Source organism: Argiope bruennichi, chromosome 9 (genome assembly GCF_947563725.1).
Source record: "Argiope bruennichi chromosome 9, qqArgBrue1.1, whole genome shotgun sequence".
Lineage (NCBI taxonomy): Eukaryota > Metazoa > Arthropoda > Arachnida > Araneae > Araneidae > Argiope > Argiope bruennichi.
Window position 1 is genome coordinate 102,798,891 of NC_079159.1, and position 22,364 is coordinate 102,821,254.

The 22,364-nt window shown below is 29.1% G+C and overlaps 1 protein-coding gene across 2 annotated transcripts in view; it reads left to right on the top strand.

Annotated features, from left to right (window-relative positions):
• LOC129984347 (sodium/potassium-transporting ATPase subunit alpha-like) overlaps window positions 1-22,364 on the top strand; it is a 90,769-nt gene that overhangs the window by 9,960 nt on the left and 58,445 nt on the right. For both annotated transcript variants that reach the window (XM_056094212.1, XM_056094213.1), the window contains exons 2-7: window positions 2,188-2,271; window positions 3,263-3,322; window positions 8,732-8,935; window positions 10,956-11,069; window positions 14,798-15,050; window positions 18,979-19,247. In XM_056094212.1, the coding sequence (XP_055950187.1) occupies window positions 2,188-2,271; window positions 3,263-3,322; window positions 8,732-8,935; window positions 10,956-11,069; window positions 14,798-15,050; window positions 18,979-19,247 (984 nt within the window). The remainder of the gene's footprint in view (window positions 1-2,187; window positions 2,272-3,262; window positions 3,323-8,731; window positions 8,936-10,955; window positions 11,070-14,797; window positions 15,051-18,978; window positions 19,248-22,364) is intronic.

Sequence of the window (22,364 nt, forward strand, 5' to 3'; positions counted from 1 at the left end):
GAGGCTTTATAAATGTAATGTGTAGAAATGGGAATTTGGCTTATTTTTCAAGTACCTTCCTGCTAATGTAAGAATAGTCAGTCCAATACTCATCATCCACAAACCAACAATATAGAGAATATTTCAGAGTAATGATTGGGATAAATACGATATTCATGGAGTTTATAGATAGATACAACAGTTACAAGAACACATTACAAGAGTGTTTTCTGGACTATTACAGTTGGGCCCCGCCTAAGAGAAAATCAAATGCTTCTTTTCAGAGAAAAGCAATTTGGACAGATGAATGCTTCTTCAATCGAGGTAGAAACATTAGTCTTCAAAATCATCACTTAAGGAACAGTAAAAATCCATTTTTCGTTTTCGTATAAGAGATTTATCATCAGAGTTTTTATGAATGGTATTTTCAAAAACTCTTTGATTGTTTCCGCTTTTTACAACAGTTTGTTGAATGATGACCGACATATGGATTGATTTTGATTGATATTTTGTCTGAACTAAGGGATGAAGTGGTTTTGGAAATACATGCACTGTATATCTTTAATTTCAAAACGTTTAAGCCTCAAATGAACTCGTTCGCATGCGTACAATTATTATTAAAAGAAGGCAACTTCATATAAAGGTTGAGCATATTCATTTTGAACAGGTTTTTAAGTACTTCAATTAATGCAGTATCTGACCATTTTTAAAAATTTAATATAAGTTAATAAATATTTTATTATTTTAATAATCTTTGATGATATTTACATATATTATCCCTAAAATTAGAACAAAAGTCTAATCAAATACCGGTCAAAGGTATGAAAAATAATCCAAGGCAATAAATTTGTCTTTCGATATCTTAGTAAATTTTAATGATTGAAGTATGAAACTTTGTTTCGTACAAGAGTGTAAGAAAAATATTTTACTTATTTTTTCGCTTTAGGGGTCGTATAAAATTTAATTTTTAAACTTTTTACTATCTTTCTTTAAGGAAACCAAAGCTTTGTCATATATTTAATGCCTTATTTGATGAAACTTAGATATTGAAAGTTTATATCTAATTGCAAGTTAAGGAAAGAAAAGCTTGTTCTTTTTTCAATCTGTATATCTATAGTTTAACAAATTATTGAACTGACAGATAAATCAGATATTCAGTCCAATAGATATTTCAATTCAATAAAATGATCTGCGATTTACAAATAATAAAAAGTAATGAGGATTTGGAAATATTTTGTAATCAATAAAATTTATGACGCTTAAGAAAAAATTGCAAACAAATAAAGGAAAAATTCACGTAATATTTAACATTTTTTCTAATTTATTTTACATTTTGGTTTTTGTTATAGAATGAGCCTATAAATATAATTTCTTTAACACATTCTTTATTAGATTCTTAAACTGAAGTGGAACGTACTCAAATGAAGACAATTAGGGAATCTATGAAAAAAATATTAAATTATAAGTTTAAGATACGTTTTGAACGTTTGAACAAGAAAAAAACGAATATATAGTATGATCAGTTGCAAATGATTGAAGAATCTTATAATAAAAACTGTTTAATCGTAAAAATTATGTAATATGTCATAGTGCATTCTTTTTTCCTTATAAAACTAATATACATTCAATGTAAAAAAGTAATGCATCTGCCGAAATGATAAAGGCGAAAACTTATTATATGATAATTCATGTTCTTTTCATTTCTTGTGCCCACAAGTAAACGAAATTGATTGTAAAATAAAAGGGAACCATAATTTGTTTAAAAATAAACGATAATTTCCAGAATATAGGATCAATTAAAGAATAACATCACTTTAAGAAACCATTTATTTATCATATAAAGTTTTGTTTAGTCATATAATCTTCTAGACTGCAAGAAAGGATCTGAGAGAAGGGCTCACAAAATAATCTAATTAAATGCAAAAATGTACAGAATTGAATGTACTGTACACAATTATACAAAACATGGGAACATTTTAATAGAAAGTAGAATATATGTCTTAAAATGTTACTGAATATAGTATTGAAAATTAGTAGCAGTTATTTCGATTTTTATGATCTTGGAATTAATTAGCATTTTGAACTGTACAAAAAACAAATGCAATTTAAATTATATAAGATAAAATAAATTCTTTAATATAAATTATATATATTATTAAATGTAAATTATTAATATTATTAAATGTAAATTATTAATATTATTTTCAGAGCGAAAAGAAGAAGAACGATCAAAAGATGACGAAAAAGAAAGGTAAAATGGATTTGGAAGAGCTGAAACAAGAAGTGTCTATGGTAAGCTGAAATAATACGCATTTAAAATATTACCACTATTTATTTAATATTAGCAATTGCATGTCTGTGTTTATCGGTTTCGCATGCATGAAAAAAAAAAAGCAAAATGCATAACCATTTATGTTGTATAACGTCGTGTCATGTCATGATTCTTAACATTTTTCTGATTTTCAACTCTGAAAAAGTTTTAGATCCTGGACTAATAATATGTAATTAATAATGAACAGTTAATTATTGCTCTGAAGGTTTCTAATAAATGACATCCTTACTCTTGGTGAAAATATGTAAAGATTATTAGAGTTTCCATTTTAGAATATGCAAAAATACTTGGCGTGGGTGAGGAATGGATTTTATAGGTTGATACTGACAAGTTTAAGAGAGACTGTCTTTCAGTTTCATTATTATTATAAAAGCAATATGAAATGGAAATTGAAGGAATTGAAATAAAAACGCCATACGGCTTGGATATGAGGAATAAAGAGATTGTAAGCGCTGTCTCCTAAAGATTTGAATAGCATGACTGGCAAACCTTTAGATTCAATATATGTGATTGCATTCTAGAATTATTCTAGTGGATTCAAAGAATACAAAAATTGTAAAGAATATTAAACAGTTATCTGTTCGTTCATAATAATTCTTTAAAAAAATCTTATTTTACTAACATTTTCATTAATGGGAACTAGAATCGTGAGTTTATTGATTTGCCGATTTAAGAGGTGGTCAATGGAGTACTTGTACTGGTAGAGTTTTCTGTAGATGTAGATATATATACAGTTGAGATCTTTCTCATGCTTTCTCTTTGATACTGAAGTAATTAAGATCAATATATAATGTAGATAAGTCATTGCATATTAAGCGGGCGGTATATTTTGCAAAGCATACTGCCAATTAAGTATTTTCAAAAACGGGATTTAAATTTGCAGATACCCCCTCCCCTTTTATGCATTCAGTATCGAAAATGCCTTTATTCTGATCATTTTTGTGATTTCAGGATGAACACAAGATATCCTTACAAGAGCTGTGTTCAAGGTTATCAACGAATATGGAAAGGGTAAGTAAATATCAAAATGTTATATTTGTTGTTATGAAATTTTTGATAAAAATTTTTTCTAGGATTTTAGTTTTTAAAATTCCTAAAAACTCCACATAAGTACACCAGAGCTTCTTATTTTTTTTCTTTTCTTTTCTTTTCTCACTTGAGGATCCTTTTTGAATGCCAAAAATATTCCATGACCGCATTTATGACGAAATTTTTTTTCTTATCACCGTGGTACAAAAAGCAGTAAATGTAAAAATAAATGTGGAAAGTAGCATTATTTAGTGAAAAATGAAAGGAAATTAGTTTATACACACTAATTTTGTTAAAACTTTTATAGAATATTTGAAAGAAGATAAATTTTGGTTAATGAATAAAATAAATTTGTATCAGTGAATATATATGAATAAATTGATAAGTTTGTATCGATGAGTCTGACCAAAATGCTCTTTATTAAAGTTTTCAGAACCGTGGGTTTAAAATCAGTTGTGGAAAATCTATGCTAATATATTTTTAAAGCATTGTACAGTAATGCTTGGATTATATTAATAAATTTCTGCTCTTATAGGTTTTAAACCATATAAATGTTCCGATAAATTCTGATATCGATGGGAATTTCAAAATCTGAATGTTTTTAACGCCAGATTTTATTTTTTAAGGATCAACGAGGGAAAAAAATCGATTACATTAATTTTATTTTATTCTATATTGTTTTGTTAATTTTTTTTTTGTAAAAATGGAGAAAATTATTTTAGATTTTTTTTTCTAGAATATTTTTGATAGATTCTTCTATTATAAGTTTAAAACTATGCTAATTTCCTGATAAATTCTGATACCAATGGAGGTTTCAAAATTTGAATGTCTTTACAGCAGGATTTTATTTTTTAACGAACAATTATAAAAAATAAAAACCGGTTGCATTAATTTCATTTCACTTCGTATTACTTTGTATTTATTTATTTTTATGTATATTTTTTTAGGTACAAATGCTGAAAATTATTTTTAATTTTTGCTAGAATATTTTTGATAGCTTTCCGCTTATAAATATCTAAGGCTTCTCTGTATTTTTTGCAAATCTTAAAATTTTTACAATAAAATTCTTTTATTGATAAATTTCTATATATTTTCTTATTTATTTCTCTTTATAATAGATGTTTCATATTTTGGAAAATGAGACTACTAAAACCGATCGGGAATTCCTTTATTAAATAAAATGAATAATGATACGAGCTATCTAGAGCTATTTATAGGAGAAAAAAGGAAGGAAGCAGGATATACGGATTAACTTTTTGTTGCATAATTACGTCAGCAGGATATATTATATTAACTCAAAGCGAAAAAATTATTAGTTTTTTATTTGCCACATAGATGGCGCTACAACCGCAGACATAAATGCTGCTGACATTTTACAGAGATAATGCGCTAGTGCGTTAAAACACGTTTAGTCATATACTTCATTCATAATGATTTTCTTGACGCTTCAAAAATATAACAGATAATTTTAATGAAAATTGAAGAGTCTAATCAAAAATGGATTTATTGATTGTAATATTTTCTTTAGTTTCGCCAAAAGGTGGAATGAAAGCAAGAAACATATCTTAATTTAAAGACTGATGAATTAGAAACAAAAGTATAAGCGAATGCTTAGGAGATATGTGAATTTTTATACGAAAAATATTTTTTTACAGCAATAGCAAGCTTTTTTTTATTTTGAATGAATTTATTAACAGATCCATGATCAGAATTTTGTTGATTTAATGAAATCAGCATATAAAGCCCAATTTTCTTTTTAAGAAAATCATTTTTTTAATTAAATTATTATTTAACAATGATAATATATCTCCGGACAAAAAAAATGAAAGGTATTCAACTCTGAAATCAGGAAAACTCTGAAGCATGAATTAAAAAAAAACATAATATTACGTGACATTTCTTTTATTTGTTTTTACTCTAAAGAAAAATAAATCGCAGAAAATAAACAACTAAAATAACCATTCTTTAGGTGCTATTTCTGTTGTCCCAGTACTGATTATTTTTATAAAGTTGAAATTCAAGATTTGCAATTATAAAACCAGTTTATCTGATATTTACATAACATTCAAAAACCTGTAATAGGATATTATGTTCTAAAGCTTTTTGTGTAACTTTGTGACATTTTCTTTGAAGAGCTTTATTTTAAAAATGTCTGAACCAGCATATATACATTAAACATTCGTTGATTTACAAAGAAGAAATTGCGAAATTCTTTAACATTTTTTATTCTTTATGATTTTTAAATATCCAAATACGTTTGGAAACAAATTTCTTTAAAAAAGGTACATATGTATATAGAATTAATTTAAAAAAATAGAAACATTTAACTTTTATTTCATGTATATACTTTTCAAATCACCCAGAATGCAAGATAAAAATGATTTTAATAATTAAATATTGTATGAACATTTGAAGTTATCATTAATATTTTTACAAAATTTCTCTAAGTTTTGAACTGAAATTGTCTGTAAAATATGATTAAATGAAGCTATCTTAAAATTTGCGGTCTATTATATTCTCAAATGCTTTTGATACATACAAACCAAATTTTATGATATTTTATTGAGATATCACATTTTCCTTGCATCAATCATAGTGAACATTAGAAAAAGCATTTAAAAAATGTACTGATACATTAGTTCATCTAAATGTACTGGAAACAATTGATGTTGTTAAGTGTTTTGAATAGAATTGCCTGTAATAAGCAAACTATGGTTAGATGAGTAGACAATTAAAGAAACATTTCGGATATTACTTTTTGTGTATCTTACGATTAAAATAAAATAGATCCTTCATTTCCGAATTGAAAATATCCCTGTTTCCTGTAAATTTTTATTTTTGTGTATTATTCAAATTGTTGTATCTATAATTTTGTCTTGTATAAATTAAAAATAAAGGCAGTTTTAGAATAACCAAAGTTTAGGCTTTATTTTTAGATAAAAAAAATTCAAATATTTTTAGGAAGAAACACCTTTATAACTTAGTCGAATATCTTAAGGAATAGTCCAGGTTTTATCGATTATTAAGATTTATTTGTAAAATCCATAGCGAGCCCAGCGTATTGACTAGACAAGTAGAAAGTCGCAAGAAGAGATTATGTGAAAGCATTTTGAACTTATATAGTTTCAGAAAGGAATCAGCGTTTTGATTCGACATATTCTAAAGAATCATCATAAGAAAATAAAAGCCCTTGTAATTCAGAAGTTCAAGTGAAATCAGAGTTTGAGTAATTCGAAAATAATTATTTGAAGAAAGTAAATAGTTTAGATTATCGCACGCACGCACGCGGGCGACACACACATGCATGAACATTTCTTGATTTAAGGAGAAGCAAGTATGGAGTGTTTTAGCAATACCTTTTATTCCTCCAAATGCTATGGAAGGAATTCAATTTTTTTCATTCTTTGCAAGAGCCATCATTAGTGGGAGACTCAGTTCAAAGTGAGCGCATCTCGTGTATATTCTATGTACCAAATTTCTCTGTAACCCGTTCATCCATTTGCATTATATGATGCTGTTGATAGAGGAAGTTTAATTATTACCCCTATGTACATGAACTCGATATCATGAAAATGCAACAATCAATGGAGATAAATTTTGGTATATAGTTTGAACATCAAATTCTGGAGTTAATCATGCAAAAGAGATTTAATCTGCTTGTTTCGATTATCTTCCTTTTGTGATTAAATTGAATATAAAATGAGTGCAAGAATATATTCTATCTGGCTTTACTTTTTATACTTCATTTATCTAACATTACAAGCTTGTATGAATACCTCATGTAGAGTTAGTATGTCTCGATCGATGGTCATTGATAGTTATCGGACTCATTCTCTAATGCTGAGAGCACACGAAATAGAATGCTATTAGGTCATTAGGTCACCCTCGCTCTCCTCCATATTTGTATAAGGAAAGAATATTTGTTCGGGCTCCCGAAGAGATTGCTGAGTTAGATCAACAACGATCCATTTAGCTTAAGGAGAAGGACCCAGAAAAATGTGCTTGCATTTCCGCTTAAGTATAGCTATTGTGCCGTTAATTGCGATTGTAGTTTAATAGATCTTACCAGTTTCAAAATGGACTGCTAAAACTGGAGACATCTTCAAACGGATTAGGAAAAAAAACACTCCTCCCACTCATATTTAATAGTAGATAATTAGAAAATAATGAAACGAGGGTAATTGAATGCCCTTGATTTTAATTCTCGATGTTCTTTTCAAATATATTCAGGATTGATTGAGGTTTTCAGTTGTTCGATTAGGCATTTCTGTCTGTGAACACAAACAACCCCAAATCCAAAAAGTAGGGATTCAAGTTTGACACATGGTCAATGGAAAACTGTCAATATTTGTCCAAATTCAAATTTAGTAGAGGCTTTCCATTGTTTGGATTGAGTGTCTCTGTCTGTGCACACAAAAAAACCAAAAAACGAGAGTTGGAAGGATAAAATTTAATACATTATTGGTAGAAAACTGTCAATTTCTGTCAAATTAAAGCTCATTTGAGGTTTTCAATTATTTGTATTAGGTCTCTCTATTTGTGAACACATAAAGTCAAAAAAGCAAAATGCTGGAAGGTTGAAATTTGATACATTATCAGTAGAAAACTCTCAATTTCAAGATGAACCGAGGCTTCCATTGTTTGGATTAAGTATCTCTATAGAATGTATGGAAGATTAGGCGTCTCTATTCTGTCAGCTGCCTGTGCACACAAAATGCCAAAAACGCAAGGAGTTGGAGAGATGAAATTTGACACATGGTCTTTGCAGGACTGCCAATTTCTGTCAAATTCAAGTCCAGTTGAGGTTTTCCTTTGTTTAGATTAAGTCTTTCTATCAGTAAGGAATTTTCTGTTCATTAGTAGAGCTGTGAAAACAACTCATAAATACACCAACTAGATGGTTGAAATTTAAAATACGATTTTATCATTAGAATTAAAAATTTACATAAATTTTTTGGGTAAATCAGCCAAAGAATCGGCTGTCTGTTTGTGTATTTATGACTATGACTTCTCCAAAATTCAATGAGATAGTAAGTTAAAGATAGCCTGTCGCCTTGATATCACAAGTGTAGATAATATAAAATTATGCAATATAAAATACTAGTAAATAAAAGATATTTTAACGAATTTTTGTGCAGAAATAATCAAACAATGTATTTACTTACTTCACTATTGAGTTGAAGAAGGCAATTGCTTTTAATAAAGAGAATAAGAAAGGAAGCAATTACAAATTTATTTATTTTTAATTACAAATGAAGTGCGAAATTAAATTATTATTTAATTTACGTTCAATCCTATTTCTAGATGTACACAACTATCGATGAAAAGGTGAAATCCAACCATGCTTCATCTGATAACATCAATAAATAACCATTTTTAATTCTCTTTCAGGGTTTGAGCGTGGAACAAGCTCGGAAAATTCTAGAGCGCGATGGCCCCAACGCTTTGACGCCCCCTAAAAAAACGCCGGAATGGGTGAAGTTCTGCAAACAGCTGTTCGGGGGTTTCGCCATCCTTTTGTGGGTCGGCGCATTTCTATGTTTCATTGCATATTCCATTCAAAGTTCATCACTCGAAGAAGCACCCGATGATAACGTAAGTAACAGAAGATTCTAAACATTTCTGGAAAACAAACAAAAACAGTGTTGATTTGAGGAATGGTCATGGAGTTCTTGAACTCGAAGTTCTTAAACTCCGGATATAACAGATAATATGGCATTGAGATTATTTAGCACGTGGTTGTGGATTATAAAGGTGACAATTGCATCGAGTAATAATTTAGTGAAAAAGTGCTGAATTAAGGGAGAGGTCACGGAGTGCATGAACTCGAAGTTCTTAACCTCTGGGCATAAGTGATGACATGGTATTGAGATTACTTAGCAATTATTTGTGAATTATAATTGTGACAATCAGTTGCATTGAATAATAATAAATAAATAAAAATATTTTGAGAGGAAAAAGAAAAAGATTGGATTTATTATTGTATTGGCAGTTTTTATTTTTGGATTATTTTATGAATTCTGTAACATGTTTACTAAAGATTCTATTCCTTGATTAAATTTTACTATTACTGTGCTCAGCAAATAAAGACCAACAAACATGTCCCGGTAAATATTCATTGAACCTGAAAAATGTTACCTGAATTATGGAGTTATTTATGTCTTTCAAATGTCAACAGCATACGAATATTCTTTTAAAACTCCTGGCGTGTGTCTGGCAATCATTGCCGAATTACCTACCTCACATCTTAGAGTTAACCCTTCCAAGGGTCATGGGAAGTATATTTCACACTAAATTCATCTATTTTTGAATAATGTAATATTTAAGTTGGCATAACCTTTTGCAAAATTTATAATAAGACAAAATCCTAGATGTTTCAGTTTCTTATCATACAGAAAACGACGTGTCTTGATTTGTAACTTGGTTATAAATTAATCAAATTAATTAATAAATCCAATTAAGTTTATTTCATAAGCTAAATGAATCACTTGTCTTAATACAATTTCAATATTAAAAATATTTTAACATATCATGACCAAAAAAAAACCCTTTAAAGGGTTAATAATGATGTAGTTGGTTTGGAACTTGCATGCATGGGGAGAGCGAGAGGGAGGGGAGATTAAAGATAATCTCCTGAATTAGCCGTGCATCGATTATTGATAATTATTGAGGAGAGTACTTTAGGTGGAAAGTTTTCCGATTTATTTTTAAATTGATTATTCATATGCAAAATAAATAAATAAATAAAGATAAGAAATTTAAAAAAAAGCATAATTCTCATCTTTCTATATTTTGTGTTCCAAATTATAATTCATGGCTTCAAGTTCTCAAGCATCGTAATGATTTATTCGGGTGTCGCATCCGTTTAGTTACTAATGCCATTACTGTTTTGCTTTGTATTAAGACTGTTAGTCTTTTGAGATCAAAACGTGATTTTATTTATTCAGGTAAAAAATCATTCAAAAAATTTCTTAATTAAAAGTCTCGAAAATATCACCCACAGATGTTATGTGGGCTTTTATTGCATTTTAAAATTTTAAATCATTAGATTATGGGAAACATCTATAAAAAAACTGCGACTCTTGCTGTATGATGATATATTCATGTTGGGTACTTACCTATATTAGCATGTTAAATAACAGCTGACATAATCAGTTACTGGGAAGAGTTTTTAAGTTTGTTTGATTGGCGTATTTACTTTAAAAGATAAGACGAATGAAACTATTTAGAATGGTAAAACTAAGTGTCTCTCTCTATCCCTTTCTGTATATCTAAATCTATATCTATGAACAGATTGAAATTCAAAAGGTGCTTTTTTTGCCATGCCATTGAGTATTTTTAAAAAAATTACATTTAGGTATTTTTGCAAAATGAAACAATTATATATTTTTTAAAATCTAAAATTAAAATATTAAAAGCTCTTAAATAAAACGTTCTAAAAATTAGGAGTTCGTCGATTGATGAGTTTTTTGAAAAATATTAATAACAATAAAAATATATTATATTAATATAAATAAAATACACTATTTCTTATTTTACTAAGCGAATGTTTTTTCATTCTGGAATGATTTAGAAAACTGTCGAATTAAAAAAAAAATCCTTATTTTTTTTCCAGCTATATCTCGGAGTCGTGCTTGCTGCTGTTGTCATCGTAACAGGAATTTTCTCATATTATCAGGAAGCCAAAAGTTCAAAAATCATGGAATCATTCAAAAACATGGTTCCTCAGGTAAAAGATTTTAATTCCACTAACAATGTATTTGTTTTCATTTTTTTTTGTAAAAAAACATATGTTTGCTGGCCACAATTTTAAAAGTCCTACTATAATTTTCTGTTTTCATCAGTTGTTGAAAATTTCAGCCAAACAATGATATCGACTAGAAAAAGGATTTAATCTTATCGTTACAGAATTTACAGATCAGTGAGTAGTTAGAATTTCTTTTTCTCCACGAAAATATAATCTGCATCTCCTATGATTAGCCCTAAGAAAATTTTACTGTTTTGTCCAAGAATATATAACCTATCATACTGTCAGAATATACTAACAATTAAATTTCTTTCTAATCTGAAAAAGGAAAATTACCATACCGTCAGAATATACCAGGGATAAAATTTCTTTCTAATCTGAAAAGGAAAAATTACCATGCCGTCAGATTATACCAGGGGAATAAATTTCTTTCTAATCTGAAAAGGAAAAATTATCATACTGCCAGAATATACCAACGATTAAAGGTCCTACTAATCTGAAAAGGAAAAATTACCATATTGTCAGATTATACCAGCTGTTAAAGGTCCTACTAATCTGAAAAAAATTACCATACTGTCAGATTATATCAGGGATTAAATTTCTTTCTAATCTGAAAAGGAAAAATTACCATACTGTCAGATTATACCAGGAAATAAATTTCTTTCTAATTTGAAAAGGAAAAATTACCATACTGTCACATTATACCAGGACATAAATTTCTTCCCAATTGGAAAAGGAAAAATTACCATACTGTCGCATTATACCAGGGATTAAATTTCTTTCTAATTTGAAAAGGAAAAAATGACCACTTAGTCAGATTATACGAGTGATTAAACTTCCTACTTATTTGAAAAGGAAAAATTACCATACTGTCAGATTTTACCAACGAATAAATGTCCCACTAATTTGAAAAGCAAAAATTATGGTCTTAAATAGTTTAACTGTTATAATCTAAATTAAAATGGGGATATTTAAAAATATGGAATTTTCATGAATTTTTTGTTAATTGTGCTTTAGATGGTCGCCATGCTTTGAATTTATGTATGATAAAATTACATTCTACGATGACGATGTATTGAGGAACAGCTACTTAGATATCGAAATGGCAAAGGGCATTTGAAGACCATTTATTTCATGCATGTTTAAGAAGGAAGTCACTGACCTAGACTCATCGTTCAGTAATTTATCACCCACCAAATATCAGCTAAAAGGGAAATGAAAAAATGTTTCAAGGAAATATATGGAATAAAGGGTGAATTTAAAATCGAATATGAAAATAACAATTTAACCACCTTAACATTTAATTTAAAAAGAGATAACATTGTTGATTTTTTTATGAACTTTTAAAAACAACCAGCTTGTGGTGGCACAAAATTTATTTAATGAAAGTCTGATTCAGGAACGTTACTTGCTACATTCTTTGAACTCAGCATCCTTCTTTTCAAATATTTATTTCCCCAAAATAGATGGAAATAGATTTTAATATGCGAGATTAGATTAAAAAAAAAAGGAATGCGTTCTACATTGCTATTATCGTAATTATTGCTTTCACATCAAACGTCTTCATCACTTTCAATCCCCATCAAGCACTGTAATCAAAAAGATTTTTTTCTTCTTTCAGACAGAACCATTTCTGTTATCTTTTCGTATTCGAAATCATTTATTTTACTGTTATTTGCTACAATTTGCAATAACCGATAATTAAAATTACAGATGGAAAGGGCTGTATATGACCCCGTCCTAAATCTCCACTAAAGATGTTTATGTTTGTGAAATCCTATAGTATAAATAATAAATTCCTTTAGTAAACATTTGTTAACAAACATTTCATCAACCAGATGATAACAGATTTTAGATCTGGATCACATGGGTTGATTATATTTTGAAAGAAACAGAATTTGTCACTGGAACAATCGAGACTGTTTTATGTAGTAAACTCCTTGTGAAAGAATTGTGGGGAAACAGCGAAGAATTGAAACAGATGTTGAAACTGGAACTAAAACGGAAATTGACATCGCAGAACGTTGAAGGGAGCGCTTATATTACTGGATCAATTGTGTCATTTCGTTTTAGATCTTGCCGAAAAATATATCTTTTCATGGCAACCTTAAGACAAAGAAATATTTCTAAAAGACCTTTTATGAACATGTGATCAGATGTATTTACTTAATACGTCCTACCACACAATTTTTTCACAGGAAGCATGAATGCATTTAGTGTGAAAAACCAAACAATCAAACATCATATAAACTTTTTAGCTAACAATTTTTTGAAAAAGTGCAAGAATAGCAATGATTTTTAAATGAATCTATGAAATTATTTGACGTTACTGTTTTACGCTATTGGTTTTTATTTTCAGATGGAATTTTATAATTGATTTTTTTATTCGCTTTCTGATTGGCTATAAAGTTGAAATTTTATACACGTGTGTATAATTAATTTTTTTATTCGCTTTCTGATTGGCTATAAAGGTGAAATTTTATACACGCGTGTATAATTGATTTTTTTATTCGCTTTCTGATTGGCTATAAAGTTGAAATTTTATACACATGTGTATAATTGATTTTTTTATTCGCTTTCTGATAGGCTATAAAGTTGAAATTTTATACACGCGTATATAATTGATTTTTTTATTCGTTTTATGATTGGCTATAAAGTTGACATTTTATACACGTGTGTATAATTGATTATTTTACTCGCTTTCTGATTGGCTATAAGGTTGAAATTTTATACACGTGTGTATAATTGTTTTTTTTAATTCGCTTTCTTATTAGCTTTAAAGTTAAAAATTTATACACGTGTGTATTCCTGGTGAAAATACGCTATTTTAATATTTTCAGAGTATTTGCAAATCAATATATTTCGTTACTTATGGGCGACGATAACTTAATATAAATAAAAGTCACTGTGACTATGTGCGTATATATGTTCCATATCCTTGAAACGACTCAGCCGATTTCAAACAAATTTTGCACATTTATTCTTAAAGACAAAAAGAAGAATACCGTTGATTTAACGAATTTCAAAAGTTGATCAAATATTTTATTTATTAGAAATTAACTGAAGATTTATCATTTTTCTGCAATAACTTGGGAGCGAATTATTTTATAAGAAATATTTTAATACCATCTTAAAATTTAAAAATTTACTTTTGAAGCAACCATAAATTCTTTTATACATTTTTTCTTCAATTTTTTAATTAATTATTAAGAAATAAAGCAGATCATTTTGAAATGCAATAAAATTCTGATTTACTTTACCCAATTTTTTGAAATTTCTTTTAAATATCGTTTGGAATATCTTTTTTTTGCCATTGGTGTAAAATAGTTATTGAACGGTGCCTAAAAGAACTGAAGGAAAGAACTGATATGCAATTCTGTTTCAAACGATGACTAGTGACCAAGACCCAAGGGGAAACAAATCAAGTGACGTGGTATAATAAAAGAAAAGTATGCATTACACTAATTTATAAAAAAATTAATTTTTATATTATTTATAAAAATATTTAATTAAAAGTATACATAAAAATATTTAAATTCCGAGCAATGCCAGGTATATCAACTTGTGTGGTAATAAAGAAAAGAAATAAATTGATTATTTTCTGGTTTTCAGATCACCCTTTACATTACAAAGTTTAGTACATGTTGCAATACACTTAGAGCTGCAAAAATATGCTTGAGAAATTCATTTTGAATGTTTTTCATTTTCAGTATGCCACCGTCATCCGTGGAGGACAGAAACTCACCTTGTCTGCAGAGGAGGTGGTGCAAGGGGACATCGTGGAAGTGAAAGGGGGTGACCGCATCCCAGCAGACATCAGAATCATACAAGCGGCAGGGTTCAAGGTTGACAACTCTTCGCTGACCGGAGAATCCGAACCTCAGACTCGATCACCGGATATGACCAACGAGAACCCCTTGGAGACAAGGAACATCGCCTTCTTCTCCACTAACTGTGTCGAAGGTAAAGTATCACATTTCTTCTTCATTTGAGTATTTTTTTACAAATATTCCTTGTGTTACAAATTTTCCTTGTGAATCCCCGCTAATCAGGTTCGAACGCTTAAAGAAATACCATCCATAATCATGTGCTACATGTTACTAATAAATATCTTTAATAGCTAATAAAAGTTATGTTATTGCTGAAATAAATTTTAACATTTTTTCCGAAATTTCATTTGTATATATATTTTTGAACTCCACCGTTGAAATTCGGTATATGGTTTTTATGCAAATTTTCGATTTCTATCAAATTTTGTGTAAAATCTGATCAGAGGAAGTCTGTTTTTCTGGCTGTTCGAATAGAAGTTAGCTGAATAATTACAAAACGAAGAGAGTTAGATAGATAAGAATTTGTTGCACAGATTTAACATCTATAGCATAGACATCAGTCAAATTTTGAGCCATATCCAATAAGGAATTGACCGTCTGTCGATCTGTACTTTCAGAAACATTTAAACGCAATGACTTAAATAAATCAAATTTGGTATAGGATTTTGTGACTTCAAATGCAGTTTTGTTCAAATTTTGGCTTCCAAAGGTTTAGAAAAACGTGTCTAAAACGCCAATTCGGTATTTGGATACTGTTAACCATACGACAGGGATTAATCGCCAATAAGCTCGCCAAGGATAACATGAAAGATTCAGTCAAAATGCTAAATTAACGCCAAAAGTTAAAATTTCGTAACTATTGTACGCTAATGTCATGTAAGTGTTCTCAAGATTGACACTTTTATGGGAGAATATACTAGAAAATTTTTGGGAGAAAACTCCAGCTGGTTTGTATAACTTAATGAATTACAAATAAATTAATCAGTGAATTCTTGCTTGTGCTTTGGATCTAGGAATCAGTATATCTGTTCAATATACTGATATAATTTTATAAAAATCTTTTTCGGTAATTTTTTGCTGATTATTAATTGAGAGGATGGTTGAGGAAGGGTCATCGGTATCATCTCTTCGTGATTCAATGCCACAGATGTCATAAAAGCACATCATCACAAAGAAAGAGAACGCAAAAGAAATGATAATTTTTTTCATGTTTCATGTTTCAGCAATTATGGGTTTGTATCTTCATGTCACGGTTTTTTGGTTACTGTAATGCTTTTTGAATACCGATATTCGTGTGAATTATTTAATATCGATTTAAATGAAACTTCGATTTCTTTGTATTATGTTTCAACTTGGTGTGTATGGTAAATTTAGATATTAACAATAAATCAATTTAATATTATTTAATTAATTTAATTCAGATTTTAATTAATTTTAATTTAGTATTATGATAACAGGAGTGATATGATAAAAATTAGGTAAAGAATGAAAAACTGTAACGCTTTTGATAAAGTAGAGCATTAGAGAGCTAACGACGAAGACATTTAGCTAGTATTATGAAAGTGCAGAAAGAGCTATGCTTATTCAGGCGCCATCTTCGTTATCTAAACACAGAGTTTTTAATTGCAAGGCCTTTTTGTACGTTTTATTTCAAGGTATTTTGATTTATTTATTGGAAGGATCCTTATTATCACATAATTTCGCACGTCATGTCATTTCCCACTGCTTGGTTTTTAATGTCATATTATAACATCATGTCATATTATATCATCATATCACATGAAAATGGTATTTAATTTATTAGATTCCAAATTCACGAATGCATTTTATTAGTTTTTTTATTTATGTTACTCATATAAATTAGACGCCAAATTCACGAATTGACTTCATTAATTATTTTTTGTTTATGTTGCTTACAAATTAATGATCCGTAGAAATAAAAGATATAAAGCTTTAAAATGCTGCTTACATTGCATCTTACTTGGTGTTTAAATATTTAGTGGAAACTGTCGGTTGAAGTTAACTGTTGAGAAAAGCTAGCAAGGATGACTTTTTTATTTGACTTTTATTATTACCAGCTAATTAAATAGAATTATAAATAAGATTTTCTCAAATGTTAAATTCATTGGACCTTTTCAGAAAAGTTTCTTTGACAAAATTAAAAGAAAAGCACCGTCTGGAAATAAAAAAAGCTACAAATAAAAAAAGCAACGAATAAATAATAAATAAATTTGAATACATAAATAATTCAGAAGTCATAAATTATATTTATATTCAGTTATTTTCAATAAGATCTTTGAAATTGTTATTATCTGTTCGCTTTATCTGTCGTTGTTCGTTGTTCTGTCAGAAATTCAAAGCTGTTTTCTCATCTGATATGTTTCTTGTAATGTTGGAAAATATCCGAGGTTTTAGGAGATTTTATTTATTTTCTGCTGTAAACAACATTTATCAAGTTGAATTGGAAGAATGATAAAAAGTTTGGCGCATTTAAGATGGGAAGCCAAGAAGATTATTACAGAAATAAAAGCATCTTTTCTACTGTTGTTGTAACCAAAGACTGCGTGAATTTTAAAGTCCATAAACAGAAGACATCACTAAAAACACTTTTTGCACGCTGAAAAATGTAGATTGTCAGAAATTGGAGCTTTCGACTGACATTACCATGAAAAAAAGAATGACTTTTCTCTTTATTGCTGGGAAAACAAGCATTTTTCATGTCCCTAAAATTAAATTGATATCCTAGAATGCACATCTTTTTACTCGACTGCTTAATAATCTTTTCATTTATCCTCTTGGCTATATTAAATCGATATTACTTTGATATTTCAAATAAATACCAAACTGAAAATGTCTGTTTGCTTTTCTCAGTATTATTTACATGACTTCGACGTACTATTGCAGTTTATTAAATAAAATATTCCACGTCTTGAATTTTTCGTAGAGTTTTTGTCTGAAGTTTTGCTTATATGGATTGTTTTCTGAATAAATACGAGGCTAGTAAGTGTTAAAAATGTGATTTATTGATTAAAATCGATTCAATATGTAGATTCGTCACAAACCAACTGTGTTATATTACTTACTTTTAATTGTTTTGTAGTTAGGTCAATAAAATATAAATGTTTGTGCATAACTTGTAACTGCACATTTTACTTCATACAAATTCAGGTATTAAAATTGGAAAAACACTACAAATTGCCACAAATAAAACTATCTTGCTACAATTAGAAATGTAAACAATGAATTAACAAAAGTAATAGGCTCTTTCCGTAAGATCTACTTTAGTATGTAAATTCAATCTTAAAACCTTTTTAAACAGCACTATTCAAAACTGGTGGATAATCTGTACTTTGGCACCGAATTTCTCACTGTTGTTGCTCAAATAATAAATCGTGTTTTCTTAGATAATATCAAAATACTACTTTATTCTGTACATCTATATTCTGCAAGTAATAATGTAAGAATAGATAATGGAAGTACATTGAAGATTATTAGGAGGAGTACCACAATCAACAGACTGGAGCTAATAGGGAAAACAATCCCTGTTGGCTTCAGATACATAACATAAGGCCATCCTGCTGCCCCAGTGCCTATAACATTGAATTATCTCAGTAGTTGGATAAGCAAAATGGCAGGAAAAGAAGGGGAAAAAGTGAAAAAAGATTAAAAAGAAATGATAATTACAATGGAGGTATTACAATTGCGATGGAAGAATTTAAATTCATTTGATGAGTGATATTTTGATCTTAGCTATTGAGTGATCTTGAAGAGGTCTTAGTATTTGTGAATGTAATTTATTATAGCGTGGATCTTGCAGCTATAATAAAGTTCAGTCATATGTCAGACTATACATATTGTGTGTCAGACTATACATGAAAGAAATATTCTACTAGTACCACATTCAAAGATTAAAAAAAATGGGTTATACACCTGTAAAGTTGATAAAATATGTAGATAAAAGAAAATTTTAATTAATTCTAAGCTATGCAGCATAAGTGCAGAATCTGAAATGATTATTCTATCAAATGCATGTTATTAATTTGGCGATTTTATGTCTTCAGGCAGTGGCAAGGGCGTCGTCATCAACACGGGCGATCGGACTGTAATGGGTCGTATTGCCAATCTGGCTTCAGGGCTGGAGATGGGCGATACGCCCATCGCCCGTGAAATCGAACATTTCATTCATATCATCACCGGCGTGGCCGTCTTCCTCGGGGTCGCCTTCTTTATCATCGCCTTCATCCTGGGATACTACTGGCTGGACGCCGTCATCTTCCTCATTGGTATCATCGTCGCCAACGTGCCCGAAGGACTTCTGGCAACGGTCACTGTGAGTACACGTTGAGTTGACTTGGACCCATTTAATTCGTCTCTAGTAGTGGATATCTGATATGAAACGATGTTTTAATTGTTATACGTCGAATTATAAAACAGAAGGAACTAAAGAGAATACTTTTCATTCGACTTTCTCTCATACAAACTTTATGTTGAGTTTATTCGCGTTTTTCAGCGCAAAAGCTACCTTCGACTATGTTTCGCCAACAAACTTTATGTAGTAGCTAGTGTTTCGTTTTTGTGCCTTGTCAAACAGTGGTAAGAATCGAGTACATCCTATTTAGATTAAATGGATCTAAGATTTGCAAGAGATAGCCAATTTTAAGGTCAGGACGACATGACAAATTTCATTTTTCTTCTTTAAACTGTGACGCTCACTTGCACAAGAACATAAAAACAATCAAGCAGTTAGAGGATTTTATCTAAACCTTAGGCGGTTCTGCAATTCATGTGATAAAATCTGTTCCAAAATATATTGCTTGAATTCTTTTTTTAGAGTCATCATGTTTACACACGATTAGATGGGGAGAGAGATAGACTATCCTAGAGAGGGATTTCGTTCAAAATTCATCATGTTTACAGACAATTAGATGGGGAGAGAGATAGACTGTCCTAGAGAGGGATTTCGTTCAAAATACATCATGTTTACATACAATTAAATGGGGAGAGAGAGATAGACTATCCTAGAGAGGGATTTCGTTCAAAATTTTAAAGCAATCTATAGCAACTATCATAAACCACATAAAACATATTTTTTCTCATTTAGATTGTTAATATAACTAATTAACTCAAAATTTCAACAGACATTAATCTAATAATGTGTTTTTAAGACTCAATATTTTTGAAACGTAAGGATTCGTCCAAAAATATAGGTCAATATTTTTTTACAAGTACGGTTGTTTCTTTTACTATTAGCTAGCTATCTTTGGTTAAATCGGCCAAATTGCTGACCTTTTAAGCTGTCAAACTGTGAACATGAAACGCAAATTTTAAAAGTTTTCATTTGATATTTGATGAGACTGAAAAGCATGAATTAAATTCAATCTGTCTGCTATAAATTATTAGATCTGTCAATTAAAAAAAATCTTTATTATTACGAAGTAAAAGAGAAAGTAAAAATTCTACTTCAAAGTTAGTATTCAAAGAAAGCAATTTTAAAATTTTACTTATATCATTGGCACTAGCACGCGATTAAATATTTTGATGGATGAGTTTGAATTTTATCATAACATTAAAACACTATGACAGATTATATATCAAAATGAATAAAAAAATTATTAAAAATAACGAAAAAATGCACGGAATTGGAATCAACATCATTGTTTTTTAAAGTTTTAAAAATGATATTTTGTGAGATAATTCTGTAAGAAGACATGAATCTCAATTTCTATTGGCAAGGCATAGCAATTACCTATATGGCGATGATTAAGCCTATTTTTGTGCTTGAATAAACTTGCTGTTAATTACCTATTTCTGTCATCTTGATTTATATTACATCTTTCCCTTAACTGAACGAAGGTTTTGATGAAAAGGCGAGCGAGACCTCTCCCCACCACTTCTAATGATATTTTTAGCTTTATTAAATAGCTAAGCAAAGAATTGAATTAAGTGTAGCTGTAAGAGTATTCGATAAAAGCAGCTGAAAGCGCTATGACGATTTGTTTTTATTTGAATTGAGACTTTCTGTTATATACCATTACACTGTATATTCCAACATATATCGTTGTAAAATTTCAATATTTGAACTTTTATGTTGCTATTTTAAAACGAGAATTTGATAAAAAGAAAAGAACATGAATTTCAGAAAGCAATGCCTAGCTGGAGACTGATTTAAAAGCTAAAGCGTGCACATATGCGTGCATGAGCATCGTTAGAAATGAAATTATGTCAGCAATCTTGAAGTTCTTACAACCGATTTTTTAAAACATTTTTTTATTCGTATAGTGAGTATCCGGTTAATCTAGAAATGGAAACGCTATGTTAAAATTTTGTTTCATCTGACTTCCAAAAATATCTTAGCGATGATGCATGACTTTTTAAAAGTAGTTCAGATTTTTCAGGATTGGCGAAGAATTTATGAATTGATTTCAGGTCTATGTAATTTGATTCTAAAAATTTTTTTTCGGGTACTTTTACAGTGGTTACCAAAATTAGGAAAAGGCAAAGTACTTAGGTGTAACTACCGTGTAAATCTAGGGTAACGTATAAATATTGTGAATTAAAAGAAAGTCTAAGTTTGTAGAGGCCACGAAGACAAAATATGTACTTATCTTTTTATAAGCATGAAGGTTTATTTTGTGTAACGTAAAAGAAGATAATATTTTCTTAAAATAAAAGCCAAAAAATTTAGTTAAACAATAAAGTTAATTTTCTATCTTAAAACAGTATCATTTTTCTACCACCAGTATTTCTATTTTTACCTATTTCTTGATGTAGCTTATTTGCGCTGATTATTTCAAAATTGATCTGAGGTGGATCCAAAACCCATAAGTATACAATTTTTTTAAAAATTCAAATACATTTGGAAATGAATGAAAAAACGATTTTAAATTTCTATTTTTATATATGTGAAACAAGTAAAATGATATAAACGTGCTAAATAAGAAAAAGTTTCAAGGAAATTCTTTAATACAACTTTCTTTCTTGGACGAATATGTTCAGTTTATATTTTGATTCCCCCGAGATACTTGTGAAGCTACTAAATATCTCGAATAAGATGGCACATGAGTAAGTCACAAAGACATTTTTTAAAAAATTTAACAATAAGAATATTTTTGTTAATGAATCAACTAAATTTTACAAATATTAAGTCAAACTTACACAGCAAATAATTCCTTTTCCAATAATTCCAATTCCAAGCGATTCAATTCATTCAATGCGATTCAATCCATTGAATCGAATTGTTAATTAAGTAGAACCAGAATATATTTTTCAGCATTATTTTCATATCAAAAGATTTTTAAAAATTCTTTAAAAAGAGGTCAAAGATTATTTCTTTATGTTATAATTATCTATTATTAAGCAACATATAAAAGAAATACATTACATTTTAATGAGAAATGTGTGAAGCATTAAAATGTAATGTATTTCTTTTATATGTTGCTTAATAATA